We start from the raw sequence: 23,625 nt of genomic DNA, 5'->3' as shown, positions 1-23,625 counted from the left end.
TCAAACGTTCCTGCAAAGATACGAAAGAGAATAAAAAGCAGAGACGATTTCATTCTCAAACAGGGTTTTGTGTGCATTTAAACCCCATCTGTTGGCGGGAGATAATGTACTTTATAGGCTTGACATGCCCCGTAGGTGTTGGACATACTCCTGAAGTGTCGGACACTGTAAGGACCATTGTTCATCCCACGAACAGGTAGAACTACACACAAATCATTCCGGTACATGGTCACATGACCACAAATCACGTTTTATTATCGGGGTAATAATTTTCATGATTTTCGGTGTTTTAGGATTTTTTTTCTGAGTGATTAATAGGAAAGATTAGGCAGAGGGATCTGGTTCGCAGTAAAAGTACAAAATGGCTAATAAAACACTGCACCGTTACTTGTTAGTGCAAGCGCAGTGTCCATATTAGCAGGTAATTCATTTAGCCCTTGCCATTTTCCTTCTCTTGGCAAATATGGAACAGGCCAATGAAATCTATATCTAAATAGCGCTCATGTATAAGAATTTTAACTGTTTCTTTCTGTATTCATTGATAGCTTAATTGTTGCATAGTAAAATATATATTGATTTTACAACAAAGTTATAATTTCATTAAAAATCAATGCTGATGAACTTCAGAATCTCGGTATAAGGTCACAAGGACTCTAAGTAATTCCCGAAAAAGTTATTTCAGTTTTCCAAACCTGTTAGGAGAATTACTGATGTTTTTTAAGCAGTTTTTACATGTACTTATTAAAATTGATTGCATCTTACTCTTGCTAATTCTTGACATCAGTAACGATAACTGTGCTAATATACAAGTATTTTAGCTACCCTGATGCTAATGACATATATGAAGTGATTTGAAAGTGCTTCTAAAAATCCTACTTCATATAACAAAACTTTCTATAATTTACACTTAAGTTATAAGTCAGTCCATCCACCCCTTAATTTAATTCAACCCATAAAGACACATTTAGACTTTTCTAAATCTAAGACTCGACCAGTTCATTATGAAATTTCAGGGATGAATGGGTAAATAATATATTCCACACAACAGTTCAATAGTCAATTTGGCCATATTGCTATATACAAATTCTTCTCTTAAACTTTTAAATATAAAATGTATATATTGGAAATATTTTATGTGTAGTATTCTTATTAATCCATCGATTCTCGCTAAATTTTTGTTCTGCTTTACTTTTGATCATCCTCAGGTATATATAACAGCTTGATTGACCTAATTATTTGTTTTATTTTTGATTATCCTCAGGTATGTAACAGTCTGATTGACCATTTCATACAAGCACCTGTCTCTACCACCTTCTCACAACTGACCAACACGGTCGAGATTATTGCTGCACCTGAGAACATAACACTCCAGGTAAGTAGCTAACCTCGTTAAGTTTATCACTACTACAGGTAAGAATAGGGTGTCATATTTTCAACACTTTTGTGCAATATACCTCTAGAGAGAACTTCGAGAGAACTTCTCTTTAGCTTGATTGGTTGAGCGTCAGATCTGGTTATTCAGAGGTCTAGAGTTTGATCCAAAGCGGAGGCAGTGATTTAATTATATAAATAATACACTTTATAACAACAGTGAAAATCCAGACAAAGGAACCATTCCTCTCATCAAATATGTTCAATTCTTTTTAGTCTAAAATGGTTGAAATCTTTAAAATGACACAAGCAGTGCCATATATCAATGATCCTTACCCTGCTAACCCAAAACAAAGGACGGGGTGTCACTTAACTATCATTCAGAATAAAAAGGACTCCAGCAGTTTCATATACAAGTTTCTGTCAAGCATTTTCACTAGTTTTCATTGTTACACTTATGACGTCATAGATAATTGACGTCAGAAGGGGCCAAATGTTGTTACATATGATAACATAAAATGGGCTCTGACGATTCAACTTTGCAGTGTCAATGTTAATATAATTTTGTTGGTAAACTTTTCAAGATAGCATTTAAAACTTTGAGATAACTGTGTTAGAGATTCTGCTGACTGTCATGTCAAGTAAACCCATACATTGTCATCATATATAATCAAACCTTGTTTACTTAGAAAGTCCAAACGATGATCACACCTTGAGCGATCCGACTATTTGGGTTTAGTATGTAATATATAGTTTTAGTTTGATTCATCCTATTGATATAGCCAGGATGTGCCATGTTTAGATTTGGAAAGCCTGAGTTCCCGGATAAAAATCACTGACCAGCAGTCAGTACCTGGCAAGTGCCCCATATGATATTCATACTTGAAACCCTGAGGAGGGCTTGTGGTAATATATTGGGACATCTTAACCTATCTGTCACCATTGCTAGTCAGACTAACAAAATCCACAAGCTTCAAATTAAACAATATAGATAATCAGCATATAGAAGTTCTACTTAATTAGGTTGCCATTTGATGCATCAGGACTTTTTTTCTGATGTTTTGTTATGGGATTACTAATTACAAAGTATTTTACATGAACATTATAGACCAGTGGCTTTATGTTTGATCCCTGAATATATTACCACTCAACATCGAACATTCTACACAATTATCAGTGAAGGGAGGAGCCACAGAAATGATGTGTATTTGGATTTTCCAGAGTAATATTTGTTACACACTGTGTACAATCAGAAGTTGATAGTATCATACCATAAATCCTGTACTGTTTTTTTTTTAAATTTTGACATGGTGGAAGTTTTTATTGACATGGTGGATTTTTTTTATTGACATGGTGGATTTTTTATGCAGGAGTTACTGCCCTTTGGTGGTAGATATTGAACACTTGTTGCTAGTCTGGTGAAGGTATTGTATCTACTGTATGTGATTCAACTCATACAGAATATCAGTATATAATGTATTTATAATACAGTCAAACCTGCACTAAGGACCGTCTATATATAACGACTGCCTGTCTATAACAACTGCCTGTCTCTAAAGACCACCTGTGTATAACGACTGGTTTTTAGACTCCCTGTGCATTTTGACTATATATAATGACACTGTGCATAGCATCCACCTGTCTAATGTGGCTAACGACTGTTCATTTAACCCTGCGAAGTTATCAAAGGACTGGTCACCAAGATCAACTTTTGGAGAAGTGTCCTGTTGACCCTGGATCTTCTGGTAATTAACTCCCTTTAGTAAGCATTGGCAGTGTTTGTAATAATGTATACAGTTGATGTAACAGCGTTATATAATTTTATGTTATTTTGTATCACAATTAAATATTCTACTTCCATCTTCTAATTAAAAATATCGAAGAGAAATTAAGCTAAATAATGAGAATCAAATGATCAAAGGTATTTTATTTCCGTTTTTATAAAGCATATGGCATCAACAAAGCAAAACAAACATCACATTTGAAAACTTTATCAAAATCTACTAACATATCTTGGCTGATTTTAAATACAGGACTCAAATAATCTATATCGTATGTCAACCAGATTTATTGCAATAATCAGACAGATTTGACATCAAACAAAGCCTATCTAAGCCATCTCCAAATAAAACTGGTGTAGAACAATGTAGTATGAATTTACAATACCATACGTACATTTAACAAAATAGTGTATTACCTCAAATAAGCTATAAAAATCTATAATTCTAGGAGTTATTTGGAGTTTGCCATTATAGTAGATAGAAGGTAAAGATGAACATTACAGACACTTAATGTTGTAAGTCAGTTAGGACTTTTTCCTGTAGGCATCAAGGTCAACCTCCAGATTATGTAATGGCTGCCAACAAGGGATGCTACCAGCAGATACAATCATCAGGGTCAGAAAAAAGTTTGTTATATGAAGATACAAAATGACCTTTTTCTTCATTTATGTTGAATAAAAATTCTAAAATTGCTTTGATATTACACAAGTCTGCAAAAACCTAAAATGGCACATATCACATGACCTTCATTGTCACCATGGTAACATCCTCCAGAGTAGGACCAGCAGGCAGTTGTTCCATGTCGGCATACAATTCTAGATCCTCAGTAAAGCCCCAGGTACCTATTATAGCATAAGGATTTTATTAACTCTGTTTCACTATATACAGAAATAAATCAATTATTTATTCATTTTAGAATAATTGATTTAAAATGAATATGTATCAGAAACTACATACTCAAAAAAAAACCAGCAATTATTGAAATGGGAATCGCTAGGAAATACATTGAGAAGGCAAGTTAAATGAAATTGCCTAATACAGTAAGCTTATTTTAGAGTTATTTCCTTAATTAATTGCATTTACCAGAACCTACATGTTAGCTCTCTTTGAAGATATTAAAAGGGAACAGTCACAGTTATAGAGCTTAATTAGTTCTTATTTAAAAGAATTAATTGTATTGAAAAATACTTTAGTGGTTCAGGTCCTGATGACAGCTTTAAGGTTTTGTCACAGTTAGGCATAGTTAATCCTTGGTTGGACATAGGTATCATAGCTCTATAAAGGCATTATATAGTCTGTCAGAACTTTTCCATAAACTACTTCTTCTCAAAATCCATTAAGCTTAGAGATTTTAGTTCTATCAAAAGCTTACCTCAATGCATGGACCTTACACTTAAATGTATGTGTTTAAAGAAGTAAGTTTGGGAGCACTTGCTATACAAATATATTTCTAGTTAAGATTCATTGGTTTGGAATTTGGAATGGAAGTTACATTATGTTTTCAATTGTCAGTTTAATTACCATCCTTTGGAATTAAATGTTATCTTTGTAAATAAAAACGAAAGTGAATGCTTTTCCATATTCAGAAATTTACAGTTTCATTGCATTTTAGAATTGTTCTCTGGCTGGTCATTGTTGCATGAAAATTTGGAAACAGCTGATAAACGAGGGTCAGAGAGAACTTAAAGTGTTCATCTTGACAACAATGAGAATCGGAGGTCTCCTCACAATCTCAACCTTTTTCAATAAATTTCTAGTATCGTAGATGATGATGAAACAATGACGTGTGTTGGGTTTTAATTTTGTTCTTAGTTAGTTAATTATCAGTGAATGAATTGTTTAACTGATTTGCAATATAAACTTAAGGATGCGATTACACTAGTCATAGAATCAGTTAAAGATAAAAAACAATACTTCATACACGGTTTAGAATATAACAAATCTGCCAAGAAAGTAACAAAAGCTACGAAATGGGCTTCGATAATCATTCCTTGAATTATCCTACAGAAGGTATGAGAGAATTAAAAGACATATTGCCATTACATGAAATCGTTCTGCAGTTGTTAGGGATTCATAAATGTCTTTGAAAACAAGATTTAGCCTCCCCATAATCCCTTTAATTAGCTGTAGACAAGTGTTTACCATTCCCTGGACCGTTTGTGCAGTCATTGGCCTTCTAGATCCATAAATGAGAAACATATTTGTTTTAAATAGCAACTAAGACTCCTTAAGGATGCATTCTATGTGCTATAATGTGTTATATGATGAACCTTACTACAGTTATGGAACAATTAATTGTGCCAATCAAAATTTGATGGTCCTATTTACCTCTATAAGAAATATAGTTACCATTCTTCATACAGAAAAGTTTACTTTGACTTTAATGAGCATTATCACCTTGTAATCCGGAATTTTGTCCAGTATAGAACTGTATAGTTAAGATATTCATTGACCATCAGATATATGGTTGTTTGTTAAAGAACTAAGTGATTATATTATACACGGTCCCCAGCATGTTACTGTATAGTTGATAATATCAGAGCCTGTCATATGAATGATAATTAATTTCAAAGGTTTAAACAAAATAACTTGCGAAAATAAACCCCCACGAAAAAGTTGCAAACAGCCAATCGCGAAATTATGCAGTAAGATGTCATTGATATATTAGGCAATGACTTTAAGCTGTGTGACAGTTAAAATCTTACACTCAATCGAGTCGACATATCTCTGTCTTCTTGATAGACTCATATTGGATTTTTTTTCCCATACTTTCACTAAAAATGATGTTTGGAAGCCTTTCAACAGGAAAGTTGTAATATTTCAAAAATTATGATGTCGTCAACAATTGCCACCGTGTTTATTTCAAAATTGGCACCGTATTTATTGATGTTTATTGATGACATTGCATGATTGTCTGGCATGTGTGAGATGTCTTTTTTCCCTGGTAAAAGACAAAATTGTCTTTTTCTTAAGCAACCATAGGATAACCCAGTCAAATATGGGGAAATTGATCTCTCCATAGCTAGAATTGGTTGTCAAATATGTAACCTTATTTACAATTTATATATATAAAAAAGGCAAGTGAAAAATGTTATCTCTGACTACATACATCACTAAGTACGTTCACTTGTGTAGTACGTAGTACATTTACCCTGGTAGTATCTTATGCTTGCTGATAATCAGAGGATCATGCGTGTCTTAGAGTGAGATCCGTCAAATGTTTCAAGGATATCTCATGTTTGGATTTGTGACAAAAGGTTATTGGGTTCACGTTCTACAGAAAACTAGCGGGTATGTAGCATCGATAGCATCCTCTCTACTATGTTTATACTCATTAATTTTTTATTGTAATTCCGTAGAATCCATTTTGTTTTAAAAATCATGGAAGAAGTTGGTTAGTTCTAGTTGAAGAATTTGATTTTTAATTGCCAATTAATTTTGTTTTCCTACTACAACCCTGTAACTAGTTGAGTGTTTAAGACTCGGGGAAACTGCATTAATCCTATATGTTACAGTTGTTATTTGTAATTCGTGTATGTTAATTGTGCCAATTAAGCAAGAAAGGATGCATTGCAAGGCACAGCTAATTGATTATGCTAACATGGTGGGTGCAGCGCGACTCTCTACGTCCCGGTGCAGCGAGGAATACCGATTTTATCCGTGTCAGGCACAACCTGTGAGAAATGAAGCCGTAGGTGGAGTTAGGTGTTGGGTCGGCTATAGTAAATGTTGTACAGAAGAAATCAAAAGATTTTATGTAGACACATCAGATGAAATGCTTTCCTTCTAATATCCTCTTCACTGGTTTCTCACAGCAGTTTTTAATAAGTTTTATTCCAGACTATCATCATAATGCTTCATTTATCAAGTTCAGAAACTACTCCAGCATCAAGCTCTTTCAAATTCCTTTTCTTGACCTGTAGGTTTGGAAAATATTTTCTATACAAAACTTAACCATATATTTGATAGTTCTGGGCTGGATATCAACAAACAGATTTTGTCAATTTTTTGACATAAGGTTACATAAAAAGAAAACTTTAATTTTGATTTATTGGTACTTTTTATTTTCAGAAATTGTTGAATGGTTCAGTTGAAAATTCTTGTAAAAAAAACCTCCTTTCTGACAGCAGAGTTAAAACTACAGTATAGAATAACGTAACGAAAAGCATTATGCAAAGACTTTCCAAAAAATAGAGATGCTGAGTTACTGCAGCTTTAACCATGTGCATTGATTGGAGAAGCTTAATGAGAATCCATTTTACCAAGCTTCACATACACAACTTTTATTTGGAAATGATAAACATTAAATGCCTTCAAACCTGAAGTGTTAAGGATGGTATATGGCCTGCGATGAGATGATCAACACCTATGTCATTAGTACCGATACACATTGATGGAGAATTACACACTTAATGTCAAACGCTTTGTCACTGTAATCAAGCAAAACTTACACATAGCCTTTCCTGGTTATGTAACAAACACATATCGAATGTTCTATCTTTAATTATGCAAGCAACTTTGTATGTATTCTTAATCAGTGAATATCTACCCAATGTTTGATATCGCTATGGGAACCTATTAAGATAGAAGAAAACTTCCAGATCATTTTTGTGTTTCCTGAACAGGTGACATATAGGTATTGTTATGTTGGTATTAACATCCATGATGACGTCAGGCGGACAGAGGTTTCCACAGATTTTGATTATAAACAAATGCCCAGGCATATGTAGTTTTTTTTCAGGTCGAAAGGAAGATGGTTCAAGTCCTTGTAGAAAATTAGCTTACTTGCTATAACTCAAGTTCCACTGTGCCTTTATCAAAATTCAGATTATGTGCAGTTTTTTCCTTGTGACAATGTAATTTTGATCTCAGTATTTTAATCATAGGATCAAATATTAAAATCACTTTTACTTGAAATAGAAAATCTGGTTTTGAACAATAAGTCTATTTCTTCAATCAGTCAAATTCAATCTTAATGCAGTGTTCAACGCCAAAAATGCCTGTTCACATATTTAGCTGAATTTCAGGCATATTTGAGTAACACTGGCCCCAAGATCAGAAACAGGCTTAAAGGTTAGATCTAGACATTAAAAAAGATATGTTACAAAATGTGATATCATATTTGATTGACAAAGTCTAACATTGTTTTATGATCTTGGAGCCAGCCTTTCAAAAATCAGATTTCACAGGATGAGATGCACATCTTGAAAGAGTTGTCTCCCCTTTCTACTTATGAACCTGTTTGCATGAAATTCTTGCAAAGAGTTTTATTACATCTTGTTTGTAATCAGTTGAAATTTTCATAAAAACTATTTGGTAAAATATATTAAAATAGAAATCAAATGACTGGTAAACTAGTGAATCCTTAGTCACATGTAACCATTTTGTCCAGATTGTATTCTGGTCCCAAGTTAACATTATTTTCAACTACTCAAATGACCTTTATGGGGTCATAAGGGTCAACTAAAAATAACTGTTTATGGCTTAGAAAGATTATATAAATTGCATGAAGCATACAGTGAGGAAGGCCAATGGGTTGTGTGCCAGTGAATGACCTTGAACAACTTGCAAGATTATCTGGGTTAAACATATACAATTGTTGTTCTCAGTGAAGAAAGCTTCAGGGTCATGATATTGGTTAAATAACAAGTTGAAATTAAGGGTTATCAAAATTTTCAGCTTGATTGTTCTTTAGATCCTATAATCCAATTTTTTTTAATTTAAAACTTCTTGCATTATCCACATCTCTGAATTTGACATCATTTGAGAACTGCAAATGTAGCAAGCTGCTTGGACAAAGGAGGGTTAATTTGTTTAAAAACTTGACCTTTATCAACTTTTAAGGTCACACTCATGACATAATACAAAAATAAAGAAAACAAATAGAAACTTGGTTCAGCTGTTATAGACCTTTTGTTAATAAACTTGCTCTGCATTAGAAATACTCTCTGTTTTAGTTATGAAATCATTCTTTTTTAAAAGTTATTTTTGGCTGGATGTCTAAATCTTTGTCATCTACTTGTCATTTTCTGATGTGGTGGTCTAATTTTAAAAGTCCACAGGGTTTGTCAATGTACTCAAATCTGTGTTCTCAGAGAAGTACATGTCACCGACTTTTTTACTCTCAACACACATTTTTTCAGTTACCACGGAAACCACACATCTTAGACTGATGCAGCTTAGACAATTGGTCATACAGAATGGTTTGTGTTGTATTTGTAGGACCAAGATGGCTAATTAAGAATCTAATACGGACTATACAATAGGAACTGTATAACTTTGGTTTGTCTTATTCCAGGCCTCAAGGATGAACAGGATTCAAAATACTATTTTGTATTTTTTTGTGTCTCAACATGATACCAACCTCTTATTGTTTCATGACAACAAAAATTTTATGTTCTAATTAAATTTCAATCATGTCTGAATTAATGGCAGATTTAGTCTTCATAGAAAATCATTCCAGGATTAGATATCATAAATAAATATTTTTTGATATGTAAGGCCACACCAATTTGAAACCTAGTTCTTCAGGATTTCCCGCCCCTAAAATGGAAAAGTTAGAAAATAAAATAAAAAATTTTTTACCTCCCCTATTTCAGATGCTCAGAAATCCGAAGAACGAAAGTCCGATTTTCCCCTTCCTGTTTCTGTTTTGTGCTTTAGACACGCTGAAATCCTTATCACTTGAGCGCTTAAACTGGTAAGAAAATGAAAGTTTAAGCGCGAAATGGAACCAGGTTAAGAAAAAACGAATGAAATGGCGGGTGTTTATGTTGCAACTGTGATAACTTTTGACAGAGATGTTGTTGTTCCCTGTACCGTAAGACGTTTAAAGATTTGTTTAAACGCAAATGACGAAAATGTGATCAATGTGAGACATAAAATTACAGGCTTCATAGATAATCCAATGCTTAGAATTATGAACCTATTTTCTTTTTCTGAATTTTGGCATCAAATTCAATTTTTATTATTTTTTTACATTTACTTCATATCATGCCAACAACAGCAAAACATGGATTAAATCTCCTTCCAACTTTAGAATGTTTTTGTATTGAATGTTTGTTATCAAAGATGAAAGCAAGGTCACAGAAACTAATATAAGAATTAATGCAATTGAAATTAATATGTCAGATGATATTGAATGCTTCTTTAGTTTTTCATGACTAGTCAAGATTATATCTATACTGTGATTTATAATATCTAATATATTTACATTTGATTTTAAGTGACTCTAAAACAATCCAATTATTACATTTGCATACTTGAAAATTCTTTTTTTCATGTACGGAAATGCTACCCTTTTGTTCTACTGGGTGTGGCAAAATTTTACAGGTTTCCAATATTGTAGACCAACAATATTTATGATTTTCCTATAGTGTTTTTTTAGTAGAGTTCCACCAGGACGAGAAATAAAAACACTGTTGATTTATAGTATAAATGTATTTGAATTTGATAATTATTTTTTTCAATGCCAAGGCATGGCAGTCCAGTATTATTGTTGTTAATAAATGTTGAATTTATCATTATATTGGTTTTTACCTTGTTCTCTTTAAATCTTTGCACATGAACATTGTTCAGACAACAATTACTCTTTCAGACAAGTCAATAGCACAGAGGCAAAAAAATGTTATTTATATCTTTTCTTTTGACTCTCAAAACATAAAATGCTACAACCTGCATGTAAATAAATAAAACACAAAAATAATGGATTTAGCCCTGTGTTAATGTTTGTATACATCATATTCTCATTTTTGATACCGCTCGCCCCATTTTTTTGGAAAATGAAAATTTAGAAAGAAAAAAAAACACTCTCTCGCCCCACTTTTTTTCCCCAAAATCCTGAAGAACTATTTTTCAAATTGGTGTGACCTAAATTAATAGTTTCGCTATGAAGTAATGACAGGTGCACATTATTTTTTAATAAGACTACTAAAGTTTTGTTCTTTATTACAATTTCTTCATTTTTTGCAACTTTTAATCATACAATGAAATTCATTTGGTATACCGGAAGATACACGGGTATGAAATAAAACCCAGATTCTTTTGATTCTTAACAGAGATGTGTTCGTATAACTAAGATTCTTGCATGTAAAAGTACAGTTAATTGCTGATTTGCCCGTGCTAATGGATACGTTACATCCTAAAGTGCATAAAAAAGTCAAAAATTTGTCTCTGTAGTCGCGTATTTTACAATGAAATAATTACTGAGACCCACATCTAGGTGTATCACTCTATATTTACTGTGTGACCTAGAATTTGTTGTCAATCTCAATGGCATTCATAAAAGTTTAAAGATCAAACAACAACAACTGTATTTTTTTATATTGAACTACACCATTGAGGATTACGACCATTATCTCCGATTGTTCCCTGTGGAATGTTTTTCCAAGATGTTGTATTTCATTTTAATTTAACTTATAGTAGTTCAATTTCTTTATTTGAGCGAAAATAACCCCCGGGGAGAGATGTCGTGGAATTTGGGTGTGTGGGGGTTGTCCCTTTATCCCCCACTATAAACCAATTACACTATGACAGCACTAATGTCGGATCTGACAAGTGTGCTCTCATGTCACAGACTCGGCACGTTATTTTGTTATACATAATCCTCACCTCAATCATATTCACCCTTTGATTGAACAAGATAGGAGTGGGCCCGTAATGTTTTCCTTTTTTTGTTAATAAACCATACTATACTTAGTATTTTACTATACATACACTGGAAACATTGTTTTTATTTCATTTTTTTTTTCAATGTTTCATTAGGATATTTCGAGAATTCTTCATTTTTTGGCCAGTTTTACATCAAACCCAGTTGCAGTTGACAAGCATATCCTAATTGAATTCCATGTTGAATTCATGCCAGGTTGATTGATATATTGAATCCTATGACTTATAATTGACATCTGAAAACCTTTGGGGCTTTTTTCAACAGGAACTACAACCTCAATTAATATATAGGCCCTTCCTTAATTCCTCATCTCATATAAAGAATTCCAACACAAATGGAAAACAATTAGTTCACTAGTGAAAACACTGAAGGTTTTACTAAATTGTAATCATAATAACTAGGTCACAGTGATCAGTGTTTTAGAGGTAGGGATTTGTTGTCCATCATAACTAGGTCATAGTGATCAGTGTTTTAGGGGTAGGGGTTTGTTGTCCATCATAACTAGGTCACAGTGATCAGTATTTTAGGGGTAGGGGCTTGTTGTCAATAACTAGGTCATAGTGATCAGTGTTTTAGGGGTAGGGGTTTGTTGTCCATCATAACTAGGTCATGGTGATCAGTGTTTTAGGGGTAGATGTTTGTTGTCCATCATAACTAGGTCACGGTGATCAGTGTTTTAGGGGTAGAGTTTTGTTGTCCATGGCTAGGTCACAGTGACCAGTGTTTTAGGGGTAGGGGTTTATTGTCGATCATAACTAGGTCACAGTGATCAGTATTTTAGAGGTAGGGATTTGTTGTCAATAACTAGGTCATAGTGATCAGTGTTTTAGAGGTAGGGATTTGTTGTCATACTAGGTCACAGTGATCAGTGTTTTTAGGGTAGGGGTTTATTGTCGATCATAACTAGGTCACAGTGATCAGTGTTTTAGAGGTAGGGTTTTTGAGGGGTAGTGTTTAGGTATTTTGTTGTCAATAACTAGGTCACAGTGATCAGTGTTTTAGGGGTAGAGTTTTGTTGTCCATGGCTAGGTCACAGTGACCAGTGTTTTAGGGGTAGGGGTTTATTGTCGATCATAACTAGGTCACAGTGATCAGTATTTTAGAGGTAGGGATTTGTTGTCAATAACTAGGTCATAGTGATCAGTGTTTTAGGGGTAGGGGTTTGTTGTCCATCATAACTAGGTCATGGTGATCAGTGTTTTAGGGGTAGAGTTTTGTTGTCCATGGCTAGGTCACAGTGACCAGTGTTTTAGGGGTAGGGGTTTATTTCGATCATCATAACTAGGTCACAGTGATCAGTATTTTAGGGGTAGGGATTTGTTGTCCATGACTAGGTCACAGTGATCAGTGTTTTAGGGGTAGGGGTTTATTGTCCATCATAACTAGGTCACAGTGATCAGTATTTTAGAGGTAGGGGTTTGTTGTCAATAACTAGGTCACAGTGATCAGTTTTTTTTAGAGGTAGGGGTTTGTTGTCAAAACTCTAGGTCACAGTGATCAGTGTTTACAGGTAGAGTATGTTGGTCCATTTGAACACAGTGGTAAGTGTTTCGGTGTTACCGAGTGGAAGTTTAGTGCCCATAACTAGGTCATAGTGATCAATATTTATAGGTAGAGTAGTTTGGTCCATTTGGACACAGTGGTCATTGTTTTGAAGATATTTGTTATAAGGGTCATGCAGGAAACCTTCAGATTGGATCAAATCAAAGTTATGTCATTTGTAATTAGCTAAAAGAAAACTTCATTACAGAATTGTTAAGTTTGAAATAACTAAGAAATGATCTATGAAGAGCAAAACATTTCCACAGGTTAATTAAATCCTTACATGTATTGCGGTAATGATTTATTGATTTTTGTCATGCCATACTGGAAATTTTCTTTTTGATTAAATAAGACAAACAAACAAAAATAATCAGGAACTATTTCAAAATACATTTATTGCTGCTAATTTCAGCTGATATTTGAAAGCCTTCATGTCAATCCGTATAATGATAGTTTTATATCTAGAATTTAGCCTATTGTTGTAGAAGAATTCACACACTATGCCTGGGACTTACAAACCATTATAATAAATCTATCCAGTTCATTCTGTTTTCTGTGTGTTTTGAAACTTTTTCTCATTGCATTTTTCAGCCCATTCATATACAACTTGGTCCCTGATTGATATTGGCAGATTATCAGAAGTAATTATGATTTGTTCTGCAAAGGTCATGAATATTGCATGTTGGTTTGAAAATAGCATTGAACACTATGATAAATGTTATATTTTGTGAAGTTATAATTTTATGAACTGCAAGATCAAATTTGGATTGATTCTCATTTTTCGTGTAACTATTAATTATATTGTATTATGATATCTAAAAGAATACTTGACCAATTAACTTGTATCACTGACCTGATTGCACACATCACTGACCTGATGTCACACATCACTGATCTGATGTCACACACCACTAACCTGATGTCACACACCACTAACCTGATGTCACACACCACTAACCTGATGTCACACATCACTGACCTGATGTCACACACACCACTGACCTGATGTCACACACCACTAACCTGATTGTCACACACCACTAACCTGATGTCACACACACACTGACCTGATGTCACACACCACTGACCTGATGTCACACACACTGACCTGATGTCACACACTGACCTGACAACCTGATGTCACACACCACTAACCTGATGTCACACATCACTGACCTGATGTCACACACCACTAACCTGATGTCACACACCACTAACCTGATGTCACACATCACTGACCTGATGTCACACATCACTGACCTGATGTCACACACCACTAACCTGATGTAACACATCACTGACCTGATGTCACACATCACTGACCTGATGTCACACATCACTGACCTGATGTCACACATCACTGACCTGATGTCACACATCACTGACCTGATGTCACACATCACTGACCTGATGTCACACATCACTGACCTGATGTCACACATCACTGACCTGATGTCACACACCACTAACCTGATGTCACACCTGGTCACACTGACATGATGTCACATACACTGATGATGTCACACCACTACCTGACTGACACACATGATGATACACATCATACCACTGACCTGATGTCACATACACTGACCTGATGTCACACACCACTACCTGATGTCACACATCACTGACCTGATGTCACACATCACTACCTGATGTCACACCTTGACACTGATGCACATCACTGACATGTCACCATCACTGACCTGATGTCACATACCACTGACCTGATGTCACACATCACTGACCTGATGTCACATACCACTGACCTGATGTCACATACCACTGATTTGATGTCACACATCACTGACCTGATGTCACACATCACTGACCTGATGTCACACATCACTGACCTGATGTCACACATCACTGACCTGATGTCACACATCACTGACCTGATGTCACACATCACTGACCTGATGTCACACATCACTGACCTGATGTCACATATCACTGATTTGATGTCACTCACCACTGACCTGATGTCACATACCACTGATTTGATGTCACACACCACTGACCTGATGTCACATACCACTGATTTGATGTCACTCACCACTGACCTGATGTCACATACCACTGATTTGATGTCACACATCACTGACCTGATGTCACATATCACTGATTTGATGTCACTCACCACTGACCTGATGTCACATACCACTGATTTGATGTCACACATCACTGACCTGATGTCACATACCACTGATTTGATGTCACTCACCACTGATTTGATGTCACATATCACTGACCTGATGTCACATACCACTGATTTGATGTCACTCACACACTGACCTGATGTCACATACCACTGATTTGATGTCACTCACCACTGACCTGATGTCACATACCACTGATTTGATACCACTCACCACTGACCTGATGTCACATACCACTGATTTGATATCACTCACCACTGACCTGATGTCACATACCACTGATTTGATATCACTCACCACTGACCTGATGTCACATACCACTGATTTGATGTCACTCACCACTGACCTGATGTCACATATCACTGATTTGATGTCACACATCACTGACCTGATGTCACATACCACTGATTTGATGTCACTCACCACTGACCTGATGTCACATACCACTGATTTGATATCACTCACCACTGACCTGATGTCACATACCACTGATTTGATATCACTCACCACTGACCTGATGTCACATACCACTGATTTGATATCACTCACCACTGACCTGATGTCACATACCACTGATTTGATGTCACACATCACTGACCTGATGTCACATACCACTGATTTGATATCACTCACCACTGACCTGATGTCACATACCACTGATTTGATGTCACTCACCACTGACCTGATGTCACATACCACTGATTTGATATCACTCACCACTGACCTGATGTCACATACCACTGATTTGATATCACTCACCACTGACCTGATGTCACATACCACTGATTTGATATCACTCACCACTGACCTGATGTCACATACCACTGATTTGATATCACTCACCACTGACCTGATGTCACATACCACTGATTTGATGTCACTCACCACTGACCTGATGTCACATATCACTGATTTGATGTCACACATCACTGACCTGATGTCACATATCACTGATTTGATGTCACACATCACTGACCTGATGTCACATATCACTGATTTGATGTCACTCACCACTGACCTGATGTCACATACCACTGATTTGATGTCACACATCACTGACCTGATGTCACATACCACTGACCTGATGTCACACATCACTGACCTGATGTCACATACCACTGATTTGATGTCACTCACCACTGACCTGATGTCACATACCACTGATTTGATATCACTCACCACTGACCTGATGTCACATACCACTGATTTGATGTCACTCACCACTGACCTGATGTCACATACCACTGATTTGATATCACTCACCACTGACCTGATGTCACATACCACTGACCTGATGTCACATACCACTGATTTGATGTCACACATCACTGACCTGATGTCACATACCACTGATTTGATGTCACACATCACTGACCTGATGTCACATATCACTGATTTGATGTCACACACACTGACCTGATGTCACATACCACTGATGATGTCACACATCACTGACCTGATGTCACATACACATCACTGACCTGATGTCACACACATCACTGACCTGATGTCACACATCACTGACCTGATGTCACACTTACTAACTGATGTCACACATCACTAACCTGATGTCACACATCACTAACCTGATGTCACACATCACTACCTGATGTCACACATCACTAACCTGATGTCACACATCACTAACCTGATCACACATCACTGACCTGATGTCACACATCACTGACCTGATGTCACACATCACTGACCTGATGTCACACATCACTGACCTGATGTCACACATCACTGACCTGATGTCACACATCACTGACCTGATGTCACACATCACTAACCTGATGTCACACATCACTAACCTGATGTCACACATTACTAACCTGATGTCACACATCACTTACCTGATGTCACACATCACTAACCTGATGTCATACGTTATTGACCTGAATTTTTAGGTCATCTTATCCTATGGCCATCATGTATCGTCCGTTGTGGTGTGCCATGCTAAAACTTTCCATTCAAATAGCTTCTTCTGAATAACAGAAAGGCCCAAGGTACTAACATTTGGCCTGTAGTATGTTGGAATAAAGGACTACCAAGACTGTTCAAATGAATGACCTTGAACTTGATTCAAGGTCACAGGGGTCAAGAGGCTAAAATCTTTAAACGACTTCTTCTCAAGAGCCAAAATGCCCTGGGTACTCATATTGGACCAGAGGCCTAGAAACCTGCTATTGGACCTTATACATGCTGGGATGAAGGGCTACCAAGTTTGTCCAAATGAATGACCTTGATCTCTTTCAAGGTCACAGGGGTCAAATAGGCAAAAATCTTTAAACAACTTTTTGTGAATAATTAAGAGGCTTTTAAGAGAACAGATATTGGGCATGTGACATGCTGGGATGAAAAGCTACCAAGTTTTTTTCAAATTAATGACCTTACCTCCATTCAAGGTCATGGGTCAATTAGGCTAAAACATTTAAACCACTTCTGAATAACTAAGGGAACTAGAGACTTGATATCGGGCCTGTGACATATGCTTGGATGAAGGGCTACCAAGTTTTTTTCAAATGAATAACCTTGACCTTCATTCAAGGTCAAATTCATTAGATTAAAAAGTTGTTTGTATTTCCTTAACTCTTTGCCACTACTCTATTCTTTGAGGTGTTGTTTTGGGCCAATAGTCAGATGACCGTTGAGGTCGATTGGCCTCTTATTAATATTTCTTGCTTGTAATTTGGTTTGGTTTTATTAGTTTAATGTCCTATAAACAGCCAAGGTCATTTAGGGATGACAGGTTTAGATGATGGAGGAAAGTTGGGAGTACCTGTAGAAAAACTACTGATCAATGGTCAGTAAATAACAACTGCTCAGTATGGGGATCAAACTTGCAAACCAGAGCTGGAGGCTTTTTGACACTAGGTCGGGCTATCTTAACCACTTCGCCACCGGGGCCATCTACATGTATTTGTGATGGCAAAATTGACTTTTTTTAACCTGGATTAAACATTGATTTTATTTTCCAATAACAAATCCAGATTCCTTAGAGAAGATGAAAAGTTATCACTAAAATTATCCTATGTTTATGTGATCCTATCCTTCTGTAAAATGTAATACTACGGTATAACAGGTGCATCAAGGACATTAACTAGAATGTAATGGTGCTCCAAGCTGTGTGCTCTAAAGACAATTGGAAACAGCTTCTCAGAGTAACAATGCAATCACAGCCAATCTGTTCAACATTTTGATATTTTTAACGTATCTAAAAGCAATTTTGGTCCCTTTTAGGAGAAAAATTTAAAGATGAGGAAAATAGAGTAAAATTTCATGTTGTCTGCTGTCGTCCATTATGGTATTGGCCAATCAAATGCCACGAGCATCTTAATTTCCGTATCCGGGACAGCTATAGTTGTCATTAAGACATGTCAAGGTTGCCATGTTATCCATGTCAGTCAAACATGCTAACCAGCTGCCTTTTAGCGCAGCTTTTTAGACACAAAGCTCACTGCAAAAGACATTGTGGCAGCAGTTTCAAGTGTTTTGATGAAAAAATTATTGTTTAGTTTAGATTCAAAGTTGAGTTTGAATTTTTCTTTTTCTTTTTTAAGTATTGATCGTTTTCTTTGTTAATTCTTTACTGTAATAATTGCAACAATATGTATTGGAAATTTAAGGAAATTGATATTGAAAAAGTAGACCAATTGTAAATGATAGTTTGAAAATGACACCATAGTTTCATGAAAAAATAGTGTCAAAACATCTGCACATTAAGTTTGATTCATGGTAAATGTTGAGCTTTTTGTAGGGTAAGGAATAAGCATTTAGTCATGTTTAACTAAACTGCCAATTTTAGGCAGAACCATAAGATTCTTGAAATATATCCTCTTAGGATTGCAGGTTGATGATTTTTGTCTGGGTGCTCCAGCTTTTCTCTGTTTTTAGCTGGCATATCTTGAATAAACACTTTAAAGAAGTAGAACACTTGAGAGAACTCGGACAATATCGAAAAATAAATCTTTCTGAAATTTACGATAAGAGATATTTAATTTGATTCAAAGTTAAAAGAAAATTTAAGGAAATTTTATGCAAATTATTGCAAAAGCTGTCAAAGAAACATATCATGCAATTACCTTGAAAGAAAAATGTTCTTTCTTATAACCTTCAACTGACACAAGAAAATAGAAAATATCTGAAACCTTTTAAAAATAAAAGTATATGATGTATGTAGTTAATTGACAATGATCTATTCCTATTGATTTATCATTAATCTGTACTCTTCAATCTGTCTATTAAGATGAGATATGTTTGTATTGTTTAACAAACCGGGATATAGATTTAGATTCATCATTGTCACGATGTTTAATTGTCAAATGTTGGAATATTGTGAGTAGCAAACACTTGTCACGACTCTCTAATTTGCGGATTAATATATTTTGTCGTTAAGTCTCTCGCATGGGCTTCTCAAACTGTATACACTGCAATAGGATTGCGTATAAATCAACTTACTTTTACAAATGTCTATCTATCATTTAGAAAGAAAGATTCGAGCAGATTAATAACATAATGTGTTATTCTGTTAAAACTGTCCTTCATGTTGGATTGGATAAAGTTGCTATCAGTCAGGGATTGGTTACTGGAATCTCATCATACTTTATTGTCAATTAGTTGTTGTTTGGGGGAGGGGGGGGCTCTATGGCATCCTCTGTAAAATACGATTCTGTTTCCCATTTCTCTCGTAACTACTACCTCACACAAAATACTGGTAGTAAAATATGACCTTTTGACCTTTACGTAGCTTTGAGAATATCAGTAGGTAATGTTACAGCTGCAGTTCTGGTGCTATGTTCCATTTTTAATTTCAACAATTTTTTCTTTTAATTAAAAATGATTCATTAATGCTTCTAATAAACTTTTTAATTTTATTTTATTGGAAGTTTAACCTTGAAACCCTCAGAAGTATTGTAAGAGGAGCCAAATTGCATAAGTAGATTGGTCAGTTGGAGGGATAATGTTAATTGTTAGAACAGTCGCTATGTTATAAGGGTACAGCCCCCATAATTATTGTGAAAGCTTGGATTTCAGCAGTTTGCTAATTGATCTGCCTTTTATCCAGGGGGGATAATTAGGGGAACATTAGAGGCTGTGGGGTAATTGTTCATGATCATGGTGAACAGGACATTCAGACAGTTCAAAAATATAAATAACTTTTCAACAAGTAAGAATTTATCAAAAGAGATTGTCTTTGGCATAGATTTAAATGAAAGGTAAATCCTTATTATTCAGACTGAAATTTTGATTTTAAAAAATCAACTTTCCATAGTATTTTTTCAATTTTTGTATTTATTATTTTCGTAATTGTCTTTTAATTTATAAAAAATAACAATAAGTATATTGATCGATAAATTCAGTGGTTGGTAAAGTCAGTGCTTGGTAAAGTCGATGGTCTGTAAAGTCAGTGGTTAGTGGTTGGTAAAGTATGTAGTTGTAAAAGTCAGTGGTCAGTAAAGTAAGTGGCTGGTAAAGTCAGTGGTCTGTCAATTCAGTGGTCAGTAAAGTTAGTGGTTGATAAAGTCAGTGGTCAGTAAAGTAAGTGGCTAGTAAAGTCAGTGGTCAGTCAATTCAGTGGTCAGTCAATTCAGTGGTCAGTAAAGTTAGTGGTTGGTAAAGTCAGTGGTCAGTAAAGTCAGTGGTCAGTAAAGTCAGAGGTCAGTAAAGTCAATGGTCGGTAAAGTCAATGGCAGTAAAGTCAGTGGTCAGTAAAATTAAATGTCGGAAAAGTCAGTGGTCAGTTAAGTTAGTGGTCAATAACATTGATGGTCAGTAAAGTAAGTGGTCAGTAAAGTAAGTGGTTGGTAAAGTCAGTGGTCAGTAAAGTAAGTGGTCAGAAAAGTCAGTGGTTGATAAAGTCAATGGCAGTAAAGTTAGTGGTCAGTAAAATTAAATGTCAGAAAAGTCAGTGGTCAGTTAAGTTAGTGGTCAATAACATTAATGGTCAGTAAAGTAAGTGGTTGATAAAATCAGTGGTCAGTAAAGTCAGTGGTCAGTAAAGTCAGTGGTCAGTAAGGTCACTAGTCAGTAAAGTCAATGGTCAAAAAGGCAGTTGGTAAAGTAAGTGGTTGATAAAGTCATTGATTAGTAAAGTCAGTGATCAGTAAAGTCAGTGATCAGTAAAGTCAGTGGTTGTTGGTTGGTAAATTAGGTAGGTGTTAAAGTCAGTGGACAGTAAAGTTAGTGGTTGATAAAATCAGTGGTCAGTTAAGTCAGTGGTTGGTAAAGTCAGTGGTCAGTAAAGTCAATGGTTCGTACAGTCAGTGGTCAGTTAGGTTATTGGTAGATAAAGTCAGTGGACAGTAAAGTTGGTGGTTGGTAAAGTTAGTGGTCAGTAAAGTCAGTGGTCAGTAAAGTCAGTGGTTCATAAAGTCAGTGGTCAGTTAAGTTATTGGTAGATAAAGTCAGTGGACAGTAAAGTTAGTGGTTGGTAAAGTCAGTGGTCAGTAAAGTCAGTGGTCAGTAAAGTCAGTGGTTCAGGTAAGTCAGTGGTCAGTAAAGTCATTGGTTAGTAAAGTCAGTGATCAGTAAAGTCAGTGGTCAGTAAAGTAAGTGGTCGATAAAGTCAGTGGTCAGTAAAGTCAGTGGTCAGTAAAGTCAGTGGTCAGTAAAGTCAGTGGTTCATAAAGTCAGTGGTCAGTTAAGTTATTGGTAGATAAATTCAGTGGAAGTAAAGTTAGTGGTTGGTAAAGTCAGTGGTCAGTAAAGTTAGTAATTGGTAAAGTCAGTGGTCAGTAAAGTCAGAGGTCCATAAAATCAGTAAAATCAGGTAGCTCCGTAAAGTAGGTAGTGAACAAGTTTCAGACCTATTTTCATATTTATTTTCAAAGTTTTTACCTGACTGAAAACAATATTAAAATCAATGGAGGTCAGCCTGTAATGTTAACAATGGTGTGTGGTCCATGTGTACTGTTGTCTCCTGACAGAGGTGCTGTTTAACACAGAGCCTCAGCTTAGAACTGACATAGCAGAGCAGGGTCTGCATGAAATATTATTTTATTTTTTCATTGACTTGTTAATTAAAATTGATTGGTGATTTCCGATGTTTTACTCCGATGTGATATATATGGTATGAGGTTCTGGGTCCTATCTCAGGCCAAGACTTTTTTCCAAATTCCTTTTTCTGCACATAGTTTTGTAAAATTCAATAAATCCGAAATTGCTCTAAGTCTGACAAATGTTTCCCCTACTTCAACATGGTGGTGCCTGGCAACTAGAACACGACGCCACCCCTCTCTTCCCTTAGCCTTGAAACCTCCAGATCTCTTTCTCTCTGATTGCTTTAATGAGTTTGAAATTTCTCGAAAATTAATTTTCAGTATTTTATTCCCCTTGTCAAGACCCTGTACCACTGCATTGATGCAGCAGATGAGGTTTAGATCTCCTGCACATTCGTGCAGCTCCAATTTTCTCTCCAAAAAAAGATTAAAAATTACTTTTGAATCTTTTGAATTTCCCTGTTAGCTTCCCAGGATATTCATATTCTGTGTACCAAGCCATAATCTTGTTGCCCGCTCATGTGCGGCCAGAAAAGGCGGAAAGTTAAAATCTTTCTGTAAAGACTGCCGCATGCAACTGTAGCATGTTTTCTTATTTCTCTGTACACCATTCTTTTAACTCTTCAATTATTTTCTGCTCTTGATTTTGCGAACAAAAGGAATTTTACCATTCTTCCATATTGTCCTTTTGACTTAATGATGGTATTAGCACCAATAATGCTTCATGGTTCAGGCCTACATGATTTCTGTCTCTTACGCTAGCTAACAAAAAAGTTCTGGTAATTACCGGAAAAATGGTATTCATTAGACCTTGCTGAAATCCTATGATTCGAGAACACCTTGGGGCTATGTTTTTGCTTTTGTACGTTCATCAATTTAACAAAATATTGTTTTCTGTCAGTGCTTAATTTGATTGTAATATCTTAAGTACACAGTATCTTTTACATTTACGAAATCAACTGGACAAGGATTGAATTTTTTTTTTGACAAGCTGGTTCTTCCTTTGTTAAAGTAAGATTTGAAAAATTAAAGATGCTTGATGGTGTTCTGTGAGTAAGCAGAAGTATATTTAATTATGTATGTGCTAATTTAAGTCTGATGGA

At 35.5% G+C, this 23,625-nt stretch overlaps 1 protein-coding gene across 1 annotated transcript in view; it reads left to right on the top strand.

The window, feature by feature from the left end:
- LOC138329016 (protein fuzzy homolog) overlaps positions 1-23,625 on the top strand; it is a 127,332-nt gene that overhangs the window by 31,389 nt on the left and 72,318 nt on the right. The window contains exon 4 of the mRNA XM_069275717.1: positions 1,262-1,372. Within this exon, the coding sequence (XP_069131818.1) occupies positions 1,262-1,372 (111 nt within the window). The remainder of the gene's footprint in view (positions 1-1,261; positions 1,373-23,625) is intronic.

Source organism: Argopecten irradians, chromosome 8 (genome assembly GCF_041381155.1).
Source record: "Argopecten irradians isolate NY chromosome 8, Ai_NY, whole genome shotgun sequence".
NCBI lineage: Eukaryota > Metazoa > Mollusca > Bivalvia > Pectinida > Pectinidae > Argopecten > Argopecten irradians.
This window is presented reverse-complemented; position numbering and strand designations above follow the sequence as displayed.